Source organism: Eumetopias jubatus, unplaced genomic scaffold (assembly GCF_037043125.1).
Source record: "Eumetopias jubatus isolate StellerSeaLion01/CBP00866 unplaced genomic scaffold, mEumJub1_p1.0 scaffold_12, whole genome shotgun sequence".
NCBI lineage: Eukaryota > Metazoa > Chordata > Mammalia > Carnivora > Otariidae > Eumetopias > Eumetopias jubatus.
This window is the reverse complement of record NW_028274818.1, coordinates 108,024,826-108,042,366: the sequence shown is the minus strand read 5'-3', so window position 1 is coordinate 108,042,366 and position 17,541 is coordinate 108,024,826. Positions and strand designations below refer to the sequence as shown.

The 17,541-nt window shown below is 56.7% G+C and overlaps 1 protein-coding gene across 1 annotated transcript in view; it reads left to right on the top strand.

Annotated features, from left to right (window-relative positions):
• SDK1 (sidekick cell adhesion molecule 1) overlaps positions 1-17,541 on the top strand; it is an 876,702-nt gene that overhangs the window by 832,385 nt on the left and 26,776 nt on the right. The window contains exons 36-40 of the mRNA XM_088017186.1: positions 3,838-3,953; positions 5,848-6,034; positions 7,618-7,755; positions 13,500-13,661; positions 14,481-14,606. Of these exons, the coding sequence (XP_087873312.1) occupies positions 3,838-3,953; positions 5,848-6,034; positions 7,618-7,755; positions 13,500-13,661; positions 14,481-14,606 (729 nt within the window). The remainder of the gene's footprint in view (positions 1-3,837; positions 3,954-5,847; positions 6,035-7,617; positions 7,756-13,499; positions 13,662-14,480; positions 14,607-17,541) is intronic.

Genomic DNA, 17,541 nt, shown 5'->3' with positions numbered 1-17,541 from the left:
GGTATCAGTTAAAAAATTGCTTTACCCAAATAATAAATCTCTGGGTTGCAGAAAGTGAAAGAAACCTAGCATGGCCTAGCATGATCTAGCATGGCCTAGCATGGTCTAACATGGCCTAGGATGATCTAGCATGATCTAGAATGGTCTAACATGGCCTAGCATCCCCTAGCATGGCCTAGCATGGTTTAACATGGCCTAGCATAATCTAACATGGCCTAGCATAGCCTAGCATGGCCTAGCATGATGTAGCATGACCTAGCATGACCTTAGCATGGCCTAATATGATCTAACATGGCCTACCATGACCTAGCATGACTTAGCATGATCTAGCATGGTCTGATATGGCCTAGCATGGTTTAGCACTGGCAGATGCCCAGCACGGCCCCAGGTGGCACTGGCACCTGGATGACCATCTGCCCGATGTGACTCCAGCAGATACACCACCCTGTTGCTCTTCCCATTCCAGCCTCGTACGTGGCCCTTGCTTCCCTGGCCCGTTGTCCCATGTTGAATCCTCCCCATTATTGATGGATACTCTGTTTTCCAGGAAAGACCCCATGTCCCCAGCCAGAAATTACTTCTCATGGCCCTTTGAATCTGTCCTCACATCACACCCTGTATCACGATTCCTGTGATTTCTCTCTCCTGTGATTTACGTGTTGCTGTGTCTTTGTGTCCACCCCCCCCCTCAGCGCCAAGCCTAGGGCCTGGTCGATATTCAGGAAAATGTCAGCACATTACGCTGTGGCGATAACCAGCCACCAAAGTCGCAGCGGCTTAATCACCAGCGGTAATTTCTCATGTTCCCCGTCATCTCCTCTCCAAGACACAGACTGAGGGCTCAGCCCCCGCGTGGGACCTGCTGCTCAGGTGGTAGTGGGGAAAGGGGAGGTAGCCGGCCGGGCACCCTCTGGAAGTTTCTGCCGGGAGGTGGCCTGGGTCACTCCTGCCCACGTGTGACTAGTGCTCTGTTGTCACCGACCACGCTGGGGCCAGAGGGGGGACATGTGGGCCCCCTCAGGAGGGAGACTTCCCCAGGCCGGACGGACGGCCCTCCCACGGAGGCGGTGGGTAGTTGGAATGAGTGAGTGAGTCTGCAGAGTTATTTCCTACAGCACAGAAAACCTTCCCTGACTCTCTCAAGCGTGCACTCATCTACCAGAAATCTTTCCAGGCTTGTTTTCTCTTTGTTTCCATGGCGTGAGCGCACAGGGCCTGTCCAGCGAGCTCACCTTGGAGCGGAAGCTCTCAAATGCTGACAAGGGAGGGTCTGCAGCTCAGGACTGAGGAGTGGCCAGGTCCTCTCGGGGCCTGGTGGGCACAGGGTTAGGGGGTCATGAGCCAGGGCTCTCCGCTCTCCAGCAAATTAAAACGGAGCCAGGCATAGCCATGTTGTTCCGGCAGCTGCTCGTTGGCCCAGCTGCTGCTGGCTGGCCAGGTCGGGGGCAGCGCGTCTGCCCCGGGGGGTCGGGTGAGATGGACAAAGTGCTGCCCTTCCTGCTCTGCGGAGCTTGTGTGCAGGGCCTCCCTATGCAATCAGCCAGAATCCCAGAAGATTCCAGAAATCTTCAGGGGCAAGGTGCTTCTAAAGGCCCCGAAGTTCCTCTGTCACTGCCTCGGCGGGCTCTGTCTCTGGCGGCTCTGTGGCCAGGATGGCAGGAGCCACCCCACTGAGGACTGGCTCCCTGGGACGCAGTGGCATCATCAGCCCTGACGCGAGGCGTCAGCTTCGCAAGCCGCCTCTCAGGGCTGCTTGTGGGCAATCCGTGTCTCAGCACATGTCAGAGGCAGCTGTGTGAAAATGCTCTTTAACACTGATTTCATGCATGTGACGAAAGCATCCCGGGCTGATACCCATGTTTATCGTACATCATGGGCACGAGCAAGGGCTCCTCGGACGTTCTGTCCATGCCCCATCGCGCACATGCGCGATGACCAACAAGCACTGTATTTGGGGCTGTAAACAGCAATGCCTCCTTAAGTCGGGTCGTCCTGCTGGCATGGAGACGCAGACGCTTTCAGGAGCCAAGAAAATGCATCTCAAAACCAACATGCTCTGCTCTCTGCACACATTTCTGTCTTCCCTGCTGGTGTCGTCACCAAAAACGTCCTCGTTCCCTGCAGCATTTTTATGGCACAAAAGCTGTGTGCTGCAGGATAGCTGGTGGGCACATCAGAGCAGCTCGGGACCTGCATGGAACCAGCGGGTTTTGTCCAGCGCGTGACGACCCTGGCCAAGAGGCACGTGGCCCCTGAATTCCGGGAGCCACCTTGAGTCCCCGGGAGCCCCAGTTTCTGTGGACCTCCGTGTCCAGAAAACAGTCGCAGGCCTGGGGTTTGGGAAGGAAACCCTGGGGTGGGGGTGGGGGATGGGGGACCACGCACAGACGGTTCTAACCGACTACCGGGGTAATGGCCGTGCTCAATTTCGCCTTTCACATTTTAATTGTACAACAGTAATTTTGCGATAGAGTTGCCGATGGCAAACATGCAAAAGACATTAACTTTATTTATGTTTTGGATTATTAATGTGGCTGTTAAAATTCCTCCAGTTAGTTTTGATTGAATTGTTTTTTTGTGTGATTCTGTTGTTTAATGGAGCGGTAAATAAGAATTTCTGATAATGAGGCCGAGCATCTGTCACAACAACCTGGTGTGGGTTATTAACATTTCCATTAACGGCAGGGTGGGCAGTGATAATACGGGAGCCACACAGTTAGAACAAAATAAATAGTCAGTGTCAGGCTGAGTGGGTGTTAATTACTATTTTATTCTACTTTGGGGGGAGGGAGGGGAAGGGGTGACTCTGGAAGGTCGTTCTCTCCCGAGAGCCAGTGTGCAGGGCCGTCGCCCTCGGACAGTGGCTGTGTCGTCTCTGTGCACAGCCTGGAAACGCTCCTGGGCCCATAGGCCGAGGCCCCCGGACAGCTCCCAGGGCTCCGGGGTCCAGCACAGACCCGTGGGGGCGCGCACAGGTGGGCAGGGGAAGGGAGTAGCTCCTGGGAGGCAGAGAGCAGCCCATCATGCACAAGTGCCGGGTGAGGAATTCAGAGACGGCGCAGGGCTGGCACACGCAGAGGAGACGTGTTCTGTGTCTGCACACATGCTCCCTGCTTTCGCCCAGCTTCCCAAGGGCTTCCTGCTGAACCGACAGCCGCAGTGTCCTCACCACCTCTCCGAGCACAGTGTGGCCTCGGCACGGGAGGACCAGGTCCTCAGAGTGGGAGCCATGAGGGGCCTCGGGGCAGGGGCACGGGGAGCGGTGCCTTCTGTGCTCCTGACCCCGTTGGGGGATCAGCCCGGCGTCTGTAGCCCCAGGGAACAGGGCTCCTCCCCATGAGATTCCTGGCATGGGCACACAGATGCCTTATTTTCTCCACGTTCCATCCGAAAAGCAGTGCCTCCCTCCACTGCGAATATGGCAACTCGCCCCATAGGGCCAGCAGGACCTGCTGCTCACTCAGCAGCAGGCCCCCAGACGTCCCCTGTAGAGTCCCGGTTGGTGCTAAGACCTCAGATCCTTCTGCACGGGTCACACCTTGACGTCACAGTAGCCCTTAGACCAGCCTGCCAGCACCACCTCACGTCCCACTCACGAGGCCCGCAGACGACCGGATCATACCTTTGTTTTTGAACACTCTGCCAACTGTGTCTCAGTAGAATCTGTTTTCTTTGTGATTCTGCAGACTATTTTATGCATCGCTAAATGTGATTCTGGGAAGGGTTTGCAGGGCTCCCTGGCATAAAGGTCAGATGCCCCGGGGTAGGCTCTCAGCTAGGGGCCCTGCATGTGTCAACAGACACCTCAGCTGCTGTCCTGCACTGCTCTCTCCCCAGCCCCAGCCATGGCTCCGCAGAACGTCCAGGTGACCCCGCTCACGGCCAGCCAGCTGGAGGTCACGTGGGACCCGCCGCCCCCGGAGAGCCAGAATGGGAACATCCAGGGCTACAAGGCAATGCTCTCCCGCATGGTTTGGCTCTTCCTTCCAGGTCACTTGTAGGCTGGGATAAGTGGCCTCGATCCCCAGAGTTCCTGAGGGCTTTGCTGGAACCCCGGCCACACACTCCATGTCCTGCCGGCAAACACACAGCCAGCCGTCTGCCTGGAGAGCCACGGGCGACACTGAGCGGCTAGAGCGGGCTTAGGGGGTGGAGACCTGGTGCCCAGCAGCCCGTCCCTCCCAGGCCCAGCCAGGACCCCTTTCTGCCCCTGCACCCACTCTGGGGGCCTCCAGTATCTCTGCTGACAATAAAACAGAGCGGGCTGAAGAGAACAGGCTCTCCAGCCCAGCTCTGCCCTTGGGTTTCTATTGAATATTTTGTGAGGTCCAGGCCGAGGGGCCCAAGAATTTGCATTTCTAAGAAGTTCCCCCAGGGGTGTGGTTCCTAGGAAGCCCACTTTGAGAACCACCACACTAAAATCTTACGATTTCACATTAGTTAACCATTCTGGAGATGGGGCAAAAGAAAGGCAGTGGACCGTTAAGTGATTACCCAGAGTGGGTTCATCTGGGGGGGGCAGGAAGCCCCCCACGCCCGTCTGCAAGGCCACTTCTGTGCAGAGAACTCAGAAGGACCAGCTAAACCGCCCCAAAGAAAGCAGCCCTGGGCTGTCCCCGGCAAACTCCCCCTGAATGCCTCTCTTGCTGCAGGCCCGGGACGGGCGGTCATCAGCTTCTGCGGGCCAGCCTGCCCTGATGACTATTGGGCCAATTAAATGCCCATTTAAAAATGATTTTTGTCAGTGTTTTATGAAAATAAATACCTTCCTCCACAGCAGGGCTGTTACAGTGATTAATGAGGTAAGGGGAAGTCTTGTGAGCTTGGAGGCAAGATGCTATTTATGTATGTCCAAAATATGTTTTCTAATTTCCTTAATGATAAAGACATTGAACTTGGGTATTGATCTCAAGTTAGCAAAGGCCTGTGCAAGCGCAGGATCAGCTGTGCACAGTTGGGAGAACAGAAGCTGGACCCCATCTGGCCGGCGCAAGTCAGCTGTGCTCACAGTCCGGGTGCACGCCAGCAGTGCCAGACGGGGGGCCCCCGCGGGAGGTGGGAAGCGGGCCCCAGCTCTCTGCGTGAATGGCCTGGCTGGGCTGCGGCCCACCCACCAAGGAGCCAAGGTGGGTCCACGGATGGGTGCTGTCTTTGGGCAGCCCGGCGGCACTGGGGCGGGGCGGCCGTCCTCGGCCCGCTGTCCCGGGAAGCGATCCTGGAAACCTCCTCCAGCCCGTCCACGAGCACATACAAGCTGGGTGAGGGGAAATAAATCTGGGAGAAGCATTAGGGCCTTCCTCCACAGTGCTGAGCCCGACGTGGTTCTTCCCCAGGTTATTTTTGGTGCCCCGCGGATTGAAGACTCACATGTCGGCCTGCCGTGGGAGCGCAGGGCAGAGGCCCGGGTTCTCTGCACAGGCTGGAGCAGGGGTGGATAGGGTCGGTCTCCTTCTGTCCAGAAGACTGAGGGACAGGACAGAGGCTGTAAATCAAAGCACCGAGCTCTGGAAAGGAAAAGGCATTCACGGGGAGCTGGAGGAAAGTGCCATGTTCCGTGTTCTGTTAGGCAAAGCCCAAATTCCAGAAGAACAACTCAGAAATGCAAATTATTGGCTTCCCAAACTGCATTAGCAGCCGAGGATCCCCCTCGCCCCTGGCACTGACTTCCCTCCCCCCGGCTCTCGGCCTTCGCAGCCGCAGCGTGGCCCAACCCAGGGGCTTCATGCTCGGGCCCGCAGTCCCGCCTCACCCCACACTGGCTGGGCCACCTCCCCTGCATGAGCTCCGAAACGGGGGCTGCCACCCCGTCCCCACGGTCTGCCTCTGACCTCTGGCTCTTTCCAACAGGTTTACTACTGGGAGGCAGACAGCCAGAATGAAACGGAGAAGATGAAGGTCCTGTTCCTGCCGGAGACCGTGGTGAAGCTGAAGAACCTGACCAGCTACACCCAGTACCTGGTCAGCATCTCCGCCTTCAACGCTGCCGGGGACGGACCGCAGAGTGACCCCAGGCAGGGGCGCACACATCAGGCCGGTAGGAGAGCGGCATGTTTCCTTCCCACAGGCTTCTGTTGGGACCCCCTCTGCCAGCCACAGGCCTGGGGCCCCTGCAGTCGCCCCTGAGCCCAGCTGAACAAGTGGGCCCTGCTCTCTGTCCCCACACCTCACTGCTCTGCCTGACCTATAACACACAGCGTTGTGTGCCAAGCCATTCCTGCAGAGGCCTGGGTTCGATTCATTTGCTTCCCCGGGGGCCTGGCCTCAGCCTGCTGTGTGGCGGCCCCTGGTACCCGCGAGGTGGCTGTGAGCAGTGCATGTTTTCCCCTAGACGCTCCAGGATCGCAGAATGCAGGCAGGCTCTGCATCTGCACCCAGGCCTCCTTCCAGTTCCCTCAGGGAGCTTCTTACTGGGGTCTTGGCCCCAGCATGTCCACACACTTGGGGGATGAGCACCTGTGCATGGAGTCCAGGCCACAGTATCGGGCGCTCCCCAGGTTTCCGGGGTCACAGACCACACGGAACGGCTCACCACCGCCTCTCAGACTCTTGCCACCAGCCAGGCCCAAGAGCACGAGGCCAGACGTCACCCTGCCTGCCGCCCCACCCCCACACACGGAGTGTGTTTCTAGCACGAGGCTCATTCTCCTGTGGCTCTCAGCTTCCCAGCAGCCTGGAGAACTTAGGAGGTGGTCAGGAATTCCAAGGGAATGCAGCTTAGCACTGGTCCTGGGGATCTCTGAGAGGCACTTCGTTCATGGGACCCAGGAAGTACAAAGCCAGGAAAGCCAGGGAGATCTGTCTCACTCAGGGCTCCCGGGAAGTCAGTGGGTTCAACCAGTGAACCCCCCTAGGTGCTTCGTCTCCTGGGGACGCGGACTCCCGAGCATCATGCGTCCTTCCCACAAGATGACTGACCAGCGTGCAAGGGCAGCTTCCCGGGGGCCTCACCCAGCAGCCAGGGAGGGGCCGTTTCTGGAATCTGAGCTGGGTCACCTGTTCCTCCCCAGGGCACCAGGCACCTGGCAGATCACGGGGTGACTGGATCTGGTGCTGATTCCGGGGCTCAGTCTCAGGCACCGACCCCCCCCGCCATGGAGCCCAGGCTGGGGGGCGGTGAGCAGGCTCCGCTCCCTGACCACATGCCTGGCCCTCCACGGCCACAGGCAGCTTCTCCCACCCAGGGTGGCTCGCTGGGGCCCCCTCTCTCCAGCCCCAGGTGGAGCCCAAGAGGGCTTCCCACACACACCCACAGGCCAGGGAGGAGAGGGGGCAGGGCCTCCAGCAGCCTGAGTCGCTGGGAAATGAAGCCATCCGCCTTTCATTCTGCACCTCTATCTATTATTCATCTTTGTGCCTTTGTCACTGCGTCTCTCAGGCTCCTTTGTGTTTAAACCCCATCATTTTCTCTGCACTTCTCGAGAGAGTCCAGGTTTCTGGTGGATCCAGGCAAGTTCAGAGACGGTCAATAAATCTTTTTTCATCCCAGAGCATGGAGACTTTTACTGGGTTGAAAATAACATCTAATAACACTTTTATTCTATGTGGAGGCATAGACATGTATGTAAATGATCTATAAAGGAGCTTGACTGAAAGTCCCATTACGCTCTGTTCCTCCAGCTCCTGGGACCCCCAGCTTTTTGGCGTTCTCAGAAATAACCTCTACCACGCTTAATGTCTCGTGGGGCGAACCGACGGCAGCCAACGGCATCCTGCAGGGCTACCGAGTGGTCTACGAGCCCTTAGCACCTGTCCAAGGTGAGGCCTGAGGGGGGCAGCAGGGAAAGCCAACCTCACAGGGGCGCGCAAGCCACTCCCCAGTCCACAAGAGGCCTGTGAGCCATCGCAGAGACGGCACCAGAAGGTCCGTGCCCTGGGCTCCAACACAGCCCTCCCCCGGCTGGCTTGCAACAGGACACTCTTTGACCTTTCTCCCTTTGACCCAAGACATTTCTCTCCTGTTTCTGCCACGTCCTGGGCACCACTTGTTAGAACCACACGGAGAACGTAGGCCCATCATGTTCCGTGGGCATCCTAGGAGAGGCGCTGACCATCCAGCGTCCTCAGAGATTTCTCTAGTGACACCCTCATGCATTCATTCCCTCGAGTCTTTATTAAGCTCCTGCTGCATGCCAAGTGCTGTTCTAGATGCTGGAGTCTATAGATCTGGGGAAGCAGGGACCTTCACCGAACTGTTTATCACGATCCTTGCTTCCCTGAATCCGTGAGTCTGTATTCCAGCAAGGAGAGAAGCAACACACCCGCAAACAATCCGCGATGTGATGGTGACCAGTGTCTCGAGGACCCAGGCGTGCCGAGCTCCCAGCCCTGGGGAAGTTCAGCAGCGCACGGGCCGCTCGGGGTCAGGCTCAGGGTCCTGAGGCCAAGCCTGAGGAGTGGCGACGAGGTTGTTCGAGAGCGGCAGGCCGGGTCACCAGGGTCGGGTCACCAGGAGGTCACGAGGGCCGCAGGGTTGGGTCATCAGGGCCGGGTCACAAGGGCCCTGAGAGGGTCTGGCTCACACAGACTGGGGCCTCTCTGGCTACAAACATAGTGTCAACACCGTGGAATGGAAAGATTTATTGATCAGCTCCACACTTCCAAGGATCAATCAGAAGAAGCACAGACCCTCCAAGAAGAGCAAAAGAAATGTTTACACACAGAGGAGCCTGAGAGACACAGTGACAAAGGCATGAAGATGAATTATTGATGGGAAGAGAAGATACAGGAGCTTCTGGGGAGAAGGGGTTACGGCCTGGCATGGAGGTTTGGGCCTGGGGAGACCAGCGGCAGCCGCAGCACCTGGCAAGGGGCTTGGAGCTGGGGGCCTGGGGGTGAGAAGTGGGGACGGGGGCTGCGTGCATTTGCCGGGGAGACTGCACACCGCGTGGGGAGGGGGCAGTGACGGGAGTGCGTGGGGGCTGGGCCACTCGACAGCACTGCTCCGCCTCTGCTGGGTTATCCCTCTGGCGCAGGGGTAATTTCTCGCTTACCCATCCCTCCTCCCCACTCACGGCTAATGTGCTCTCAGAGGGCTCCACGGACATTCTTCCTCACCCACCGTGTGCCCAGGACCGTGCCAGAAAAGGGAGACAAGCCCAGGGCAGGCTCCCCCGGTAGGATGCACAGCCAGACTGTAAACATTATAGATTATTTAATGTCTAGAACGAAAAAACATAACCAACACATCAAATAATATTGGCACTCCATTTAAAGCCGTGATAAAAGTTTCCTTTTAAAATAAGTACATTCAAGTAAAACGGGGTTGATTGGAAGAAAATTTAAGCACTAGATTTTATGTCATCGAATCTAAAATGCCATTATCAACTGTAAGATTCATTGTTATTTTATGAAGTGCTAGGAAAGAAAAAATGCTTGCAGTAAACCGCGGCCCAATACGTTTGCATCATCAATCCCAAATCAGAGATGTAAAACTGTGCGGGAAGAAAGGGACTCAGACCATTGACATGCTTTGGCAAATAACCGCAGAGGTCGGGCAGGTGCAGAGGTCGGGAAATGGTGGAGGGCACGGCACCGGCTGTGTGGTGCTGCTGTGTTCTTTTCAGGATCGGGTGCCTGTCTGGGGACCAGGGGGCCGGGGCGCGGCGGGGTTGGGGTCCCTGCAGCACAGGCCCAGAGGAGCCAGGCGTCTGTGCATGCTCGTTCCACGTGGACAAAGCTCAGAGCTCCCCTGGGCACCGTCCATCTGCTGCCTGGTACCATCTGCGCACACTCCCAGGCGTGCACACACATGCACACACACACGGGTTCTGGGAGCCCACGCTGCAGACGCTGTTAGCCACACACGGAGAAAGGATTGCCAGGATTCACAGTCCTGAGCGACCTTGGAGTCCTTCCTCATCGAGACAGCGAGTCTTCAGTGCAGGAAAGCGTTTGTAGAATCTCTAGAAACTCTGTGGCGGGCACCTCTGGGCCTAGCGCCCAGGCCAGCTCTCCTGGTCTTGTAAAAAGCACTTGCTGTCGAAGCAAGACCATGGCCATCGTCCCTGACTGGTGGCGGGCCACGGCAGGCCCTGCTTCTCCATCCCCCATGCTCCGTGGTCCCAACGTCCCGGAGTCCTGCTGGCTCACCGGGCGTCTGTCCCCACGGCCTCGCCTCACCTTCCAGGGACGTGATCCTGCATGTGGTTTCCCTGATGCGGTCGGGGGTGTGGTCCCATGACCACGGCAACCCTGGCATCATTCACAGTGAGACACTCCGGTGCCTCGTGCGCAGCTGACACGTGGCTTCCTCGATGCTCCCTGTAAACACGGCCCCACGTGCATGCCCGCGATCGTAGGTGGAATGACACAGCCCCCTACAGACCGGGCCCGTGCGAAGCACCTACACACGCTCGTCCGCGTCCTCACAGGCTGCGCGGTGTGGGGGCTGCTTTTACTCACGTCTCACAAGAAATCGGGCTTCAAGCCCTTGAGACAGCCACCCAGGGCTGCAGGTGGGGAATGCGGACGCGCGTGGGGTTTGAACCCGGGCAGGCTGGTTCGAGAGCCACCGCGATGGGGAAACATCAGGAGCACTTGCGCTTCTGCAAGTAAACACACCGAGAACGCCACAGAGAGAAGCATGCGGAGCGGTCACTGAAGTGTTTCATAGCCACCTGTTCTTCCCATTCTCCCTGGAGTGACAACAGGTGGAGTCGCTCGGTGACACCATTTCGCCTCTTGCCCGTCACTGGCATCATCTCTTCTGTCTGTCGGGAGGGCTGGTTCTGCCCACCTGGATCTTCCTGGCTTCGGCAGTGAGCATGATACGCTTTGAAATCAGGGCAGGAGAAAGTGCTTTTGCTCAGCACCTTATGCATTTCTCCAGACTCTCGGGGCACACAGCTTCCTCAAGGTCCCCTGCCGCTTAAGAGCAAACCGTCCAGACCCCCAAACTTGGACCATGTCGGTGGCTCGGGCACATCCCAGACTCACTGATTCCTGCTCATCCGTCACGTGGCTGATCCAGGCCTGGGGCTGGTGACGGGAAACATTGAAGCTGCCGCTGAGCTCCAGGCTCTCCGCGAGTCAAAGCGTCCTTCGTTTCAACGGCAGACCTCATCCCGAAACAGCACTGTCCCCGCTCCAGCCGGGGGTGAGGCCGGCCATGGGTCCCCCATGTCCTTCCCGCATCCTCCCGCTTCCCTGGCCACCCTCAAACAGCCTCTTCCCGAGGAGCAGACTCACCAGCCCTGTTCCTTGGTGCCTCCCTGGTCGACCCTGTGACCTTCTGGGGGGTGTCCCTGCTCACCTCTAACATCAGTATCACTTTGCAGGATCCCACCATGTGCCTGCCTGGTCTGACAGCATCTGCCAGAGCCCCTGGCTTAGCCAGACAGAGGACACTAGTTCTGACCCTTTCCAGCCCCGAAGAGAACACAGGCCAGGAAAGGGCAGAAACTCAGAGCAGGAGAGACTTGCCGTGGCCTTTCTCTGCACGTAGGCGCTTTGGGGCGTTTTGACCTGGGGCTGGCGAGGGGAACTTTCAGGTGCACATAGGACAGTGTGTGCTGTTATACGGTGAAAGGGACCAGACGCTCAGGGATGAGGCCATAGGGGCTGAACAGAAGGCAGTAATGGGGATACACACAGCACAGCGTCCCGTCCTTGCTGAGGTACGATTGCCCAGCATTTCCAGTGGGCTCGTCCAGCCCTCACTCTCCCACGTCCACACCCAGATCTGTCTCTCCCAGGGGCGGGCAGGATGGGGGGGGGGCTCCTCTTGTGGCTCCAAGAAGCCTTCGTTGTGTCCCCTCCCCTAGGGCAGCGGCCAGCCAGCCTGCTCAGTGTGCAGACCTCTAGGGTGGGGGTCTCTTAGAGAAACCCGACCCCTGCCCCCTTCACGTTGGATCCAGATTTCCAACAGGGAATCATGAATGTAGCGAGTGGGTCTCTGAACGATTTCCGGTTCTTCCTGATGCCTCAGAGAACCTCTACGTTTCCCAGAGATGGAGTTACAAATGTAGTGAAAACATCAGGCATGTTTCCTGGGGGGGCTAGCATCATATGAACTCTGCAGAAATGCCGGCCGGCCCTCTTGGGAGGATTGCCAAAGACATGACATGTGTGTTTATACACGTGTGTGTGGTCAAGCTGGGGAGAAGCTGTAAGACGGTGATGTCGCCCGGTAGTGATTACTAGCCCTGGGCGGTGCCTGGGCTATACGCGGGCAGACTCCGGGCTGGCCAGCCGCTCATCGGCCGGGGCCAGAGGAGCAGAGAGCCCGGCAGCCTCCCCCTGCCAGCAGGCCCCAGGGTCACTCTGTCGAGAAGACCGGCCTGGCTCATCCCTTACCTCCCCGGGCCAGTCCCCTGGTCACGGTGGGGAGAACCAAGCCACGCGGAGCCTGAGCCACATTCTGGGGCAACGGATTTTACTTTTATGTGTTTTAAAATGTTTTAAACAGTAGTGTTTTATGTGATTCTACCCCAGGGCTTTGTAGTGCAGGGCACGGTTTAAAAATTGACTAAATAAATAAGATTCTGACATGGTTGAGATGCAGGGGAGGTCAGACTAGCTCTACCTCCTAGTGGGATGGAATTCACAAAATCTGTACATGGGTTTGTTTCTGCTCTGGGGAAGAGGAAGGCATTTTTTAATTAAAAAAAAGAGGGTTGCTATCCAGAATAAATTTATATTGAAGAAGACCCCATCCGTTTGCTGATGATGGTCTTTGTGCATGCAAACTGTCATCCTGAAACCCCTTTCTTGAGCCATGCGAGCTGAGGGCACATCATCTTCAAACTTATTTAACCAGAGAGCCCCATTTCCATCCTGGAAAATGCTGCATTTGTATAATTTTCACTATGCGTCTTCCCCCCCAAATGTTAAATCTCAGTTTTCTCATTCCATGTAATACAACCAACCACACGTTCACTTCATTTATGTAAGCGAACTGTTGTCTGTCTGTCGTCATAGTTCTCCGAATCGGGGCATCGATATTTGCAGTGGCGGTCGGTCTTCATCCTGCTTCAGAGTCCAAGGATCAAGTTCTCATGAGTGGCTTGGGGGCCTTTGGGGCACAGGTTGGCCAACCCAGTCGGGCTGGAGACCCCTCGAGGGGGAAGCCCATCTTATAGCTGAAACGAAATCTCCTGCATCTTCTTCCATGTTCTATTCTCTGCAGTCGGGAAGCTCCAGGTCACCTACGCAAGCGACACAGAGCCTGGTGCAGCTCAGAGCCTGCGGGAGGGGGGCCTGACCCGGGCGCGGGAGGACAGGGGGCCCTACCTTCATGAGGCAGGACGCATGGGCCTCCTCCCGGTGTAGCACCGTGAGGCTGGCTCATCCCTTTGCCAGCACTACGTATCAGACTCGAACACTCATTACATTTATCTGTGTTGAAAATTGCCTATTACCACCACTTAAACTCCTCCCAATTGTAAGAAATACTTCCTTAGAGAGCCAGGGACTCCATCCCTGTTGTCACGGCGAAGTAGGCGGTGCCATGGCTCTTCTGACCCCAGCCCCCTCCCGACCTTTGCTCTTGGTGGTTGCAGGGGTGAGCAAGGTGGTGACGGTGGACGTGAAGGGGAACGGGCAGCGCTGGCTGAAGGTGCGCGATCTCACCAAGGGAGTCACCTACTTCTTCCGCGTGCAGGCGCGGACCATTGCCTACGGGCCCGAGCTGCAAGCCAATGTCACGGCCGGGCCAGCCGAGGGTAAGTGGAGCTCCAGCAAGGGCCCCGCACCCGGTGCCGTGCCTGTCAGGGGCCCGTGCCCGCCGTGGGCCAAGCGGCTGTGGCCCACCCAGAGCAGGCAGAAACGCAGAAGCCTTTTGGCAGCCCGGGTGTCTTCAAAAGCACATGCTAGCACCAACTTCTCCGGACAGACTCATTAAACAGAGATGAGCAAAATCTTAGGTGTTAAACATGTAACGTTTGGGGCTGTTTTCTGGAAAAGCTTAGGAGAAAACAAGTGAGTTTTTTAAAGGTTCATTTATTTATCTTTGTGGGGGGCAGAGGGAGAGCGAGAGAGAGACCCAAGCAGACTCACCGCTGAGCGTGGAGCCTGACTCAGGGCTCGACCTCACGACTCTGAGATCATGACCTGAGCCAAAAGCAAGAGTTGGACGCCCAACAATTGTGCTACCCAGGCTCCCCCCCAAACAAGTGCATTTTTTGAAGTAAGGTACACAAGAAATTTTGAAGTGCTCACATCATGCCAAGGAGCCCTGTAGCTTCCCACTTAAACTATTTTGGCATTTTTTAAAAATCCTTAGCAAGGTGAGAGTGACAGCATCCAGGTTCCCAGAGAGCCCAATGCATGCCAGGTGCAGTCCTGGGCCAGTTGCCTGGCTCATCTCTGTTCACATCTGGCCAACCCGTGAGGCCAGTGCAGCCTTCCCACGTCTGGGATGAGCAGAGTGTGACCGGGCAAGGCTAAGCCACCTGCCTGGAGGAGTAGACCAAGGCCACCTGTGGGATGAGGAGCCCCCCAAGTGCCAGTCTCTACCTGCCCCTGTCTTTTTTATCCCACAGGCTCCCCGGGGTCCCCCAGAGATGTCTTGGTCACCAAGTCCGCCTCTGAACTGACCCTGCAGTGGATCGAGGGAAACGCGGGCAGGACGCCCACCACCGGCTACGTCATCGAGGCCAGGCCCTCAGGTAAGGGGCGGGGCTGCGGCACCTGCCAAGCCGAGAGTCTGAGAGTCAGAGCCGTCGGCCTCCTCTCAGGCTTTCCCTAACAGTACAGAGATGAGGGCAATTCGATGAAACGTTAGGTGCGTCTCTCCCTCTCCCTCTCCTCCGTCACCTTGCGGGCATAGATTCTCCATGTTTCAGCGCAGTACACATCCCTAGGGGTGTGGTCATTGTCATCCTCAGAAACAAGTACATGCAAACTTAGGGACACTTGCAGACACTTCCCACTCAGCAGTAGGATCCAAGAGTGTTTCTAGAGGCTCGTCTCGGGCTCTTCATCTTTGCACCCAGAGTCCTGCTGCTTTCTGATCACGAAGAAGATTCTTGTTCACAGTGAGGCCCACACATCATCTCATCTTTAGGCTCCTGAAAATGAGGTCTGAGGTCCATGCCCTACCCTGTCTGCCCTAAGAGGGTTTTCACTCCCTTCCTCCCATTCAACGATAATAACTAAGCATGGGCGTTATTAGAAAATCTATTTCTGCTGCACTGAGCCGGCTATGACTCCTGGGAGCTAGGGGGTGTCACGAAATGCAGAGAACACTGAGCATGTCCATCGTGACCTTCGGAGGGTGGCACATTTATTTTTTATTTATTTATTTACTTTAAAGATTTTATTTATTTTTGACAGAGAGAGAGAGAGAGTGTGTGTACAAGCAGGGGAAGCAGCAGGCAGAGGGAGAGGGAGAGGCAGGCTTCCCGCGGAGCAGGGAGCCTGATGTGGGGCTCGATCCCAGGACCCTGGGATCACGACCCGAGCCGAAGGCAGGCGCTTAACCGTCTGAGCCACTCAGGCCCCCCAGAGGGTGGCACATTTAATCGTGACTATCTGAGCATGAAAATCCACGGTGTGCCGGGGCTGCCTGCAGAAAGCCCGCCACCAGAGCCTGCCCAAGGCGCTAGGCATCACTGTAGTTGAATAGTTCAAGAGCCGTTGGGCCGAGAGGAAGGTCTGCGGTGTCATATTCGTCACTGTGTCAGACAAACTGCTCACCAAACTGCTTTTGAGAAATTACTAGTTACAGGCACCTCCCAGTGACTCCTAAGTAGACATTCTGGTGCCTGAGACAAAACAGCATCCATTAAAGGTGATATGAAAAATTCTTTGGCTCAAGCATTAGCACGTTCAACGTGTCAGCCCAAGGGGTTCTAGGAGCTTGTGTTGAGCAAGGCACTCAGTCTGTTCTGGAAGCGGGGCTCTCAAATCAGTACGGGCCTTCTGTGGCCACTGGGCCCCCGCCCCGTCCCTCTGAAAGCAGGCAGCCCCAAGAGCACACAGCAGGCTCTCTGCTGAAGACATCTGATTCCCCGGCACTTTCCGAGACTGCAGGAGCGTCGAATATGGGCCCAGTGAGGTCTGGGCTTAGCTGAGGGCCACGGAGGCCGCACTGACCCCAAGGAAGCAACTCGACGCTTTTCTCCCCAAATCTAGGGAGAGCATTCGTTGCAAAGCTTGTTTTGTGAGCTTTCAGGCCCAGCAAGGGGCTCCTGAGAGAATCTGGGCGATCCCTGGATATCACTGACCCCTAACTGAAATTCAGCATTTCCTTCCCTCATAAACACAGGTGTGTTTGTTTACTCTGACTGCCGTAACCATGGACCCCGTAACTGGGCAGCTTCACCCACGTGCGTGTCCTGTCTCCGCCCGGAGGCTGGGCGTCCAAGGGCAGGGCGTGGCAGGGTGGGTCCTCTGAGGCTGTGAGGGAGGGTCTGTGCGGGCCTCTCTCCCTCTCTCCCGAGTGGTTTGCCCTCAATCTTGGACATTCCTTGGCTTGTGGAGGCGTCACCCCCATCCCTGCCTTCTCCCTGTGTCCAAATGCCTCCTTTTTATGAGGACACCAGTCATACTGGGTTAGGGCCTCCCCCCAAGACCTCGTCTTGACTAATTACATCCACAAAGACCCTATTTCCAAATAAGGTCACACGCTGCAACATGGCGGATCAGACCTTGAATGCGTGAATTTTGAGGGGACACAATTCAACCCTCCACGGTAGGTAAGAGACCACTTTCGTAGCTGCAGAGCCTGTGGAGTTGGAAGCAACAGAAATCACTCTGCTTCCCATCCATCCCAGCAGCGCGGGGCCTCCCAACAGCACTGCCCTTGTCATCCGAACGCTGCGTGGGCCTTGTCACCCAGCATGGCCCTGGCATCGCGGTGCTTCCTGAAACCCAAGCCTGTGCACCCCGTCTTCCAGAGAACCATGTAGGCTAACACGTCACCCAACGAAAGCCACGCGTGACCCACACAGTCCTCAGACCTGGGAGACGGGGCTGCCGGGAATCTCCGGTCACCTCTACGTACCTGCAGGCTTTAGCAGCAGAACTGGCTTCCCCTCACGTTTGATGCATCTAAAGCCATCCCAAGAAGGTGTTCCTTCGAGTCAGCAGATTGCCAAAGGGGGCTGCGGCCCCAAGGAAAGGTAAGAGACCTTGCACTAGAGGACACGCACACACAGAGGACCCCTGCCAACTCCTCTCCTTCTGCCGAGTCCTTGCTCCCCAACTGGTGTTAAGACCCACCCCACCCCCCCGGATGCGTGGCTGTGAGGACCACAGTGGGGTCCCTGGGGTGACGGGAACGCTCCATGTCAGCGTCACCTCCCGGCGGCCGTGCTCTGCTACTGTTATGCAAGATGATCCCGTTGGCGGACACCAGATAAAGGACACTCGGTTTCTCTCTGCATCATTTCCCATAACTGCATGTGGTTCCATTTATAATTACCTCAAAATCAAAAGCTCACCTTAAGATTTTAAAAATATATATATACATGTATCACACGGATGGCGTCCTGATCGGTCAAGTGCAACAGTGCACCTTTGGAAGGAGCATCTTCGTGTCAGAGATCAGCCATGGGGAATGGACCACGTCAGCGGCCACACACGGGTGCGTGGGCTCGG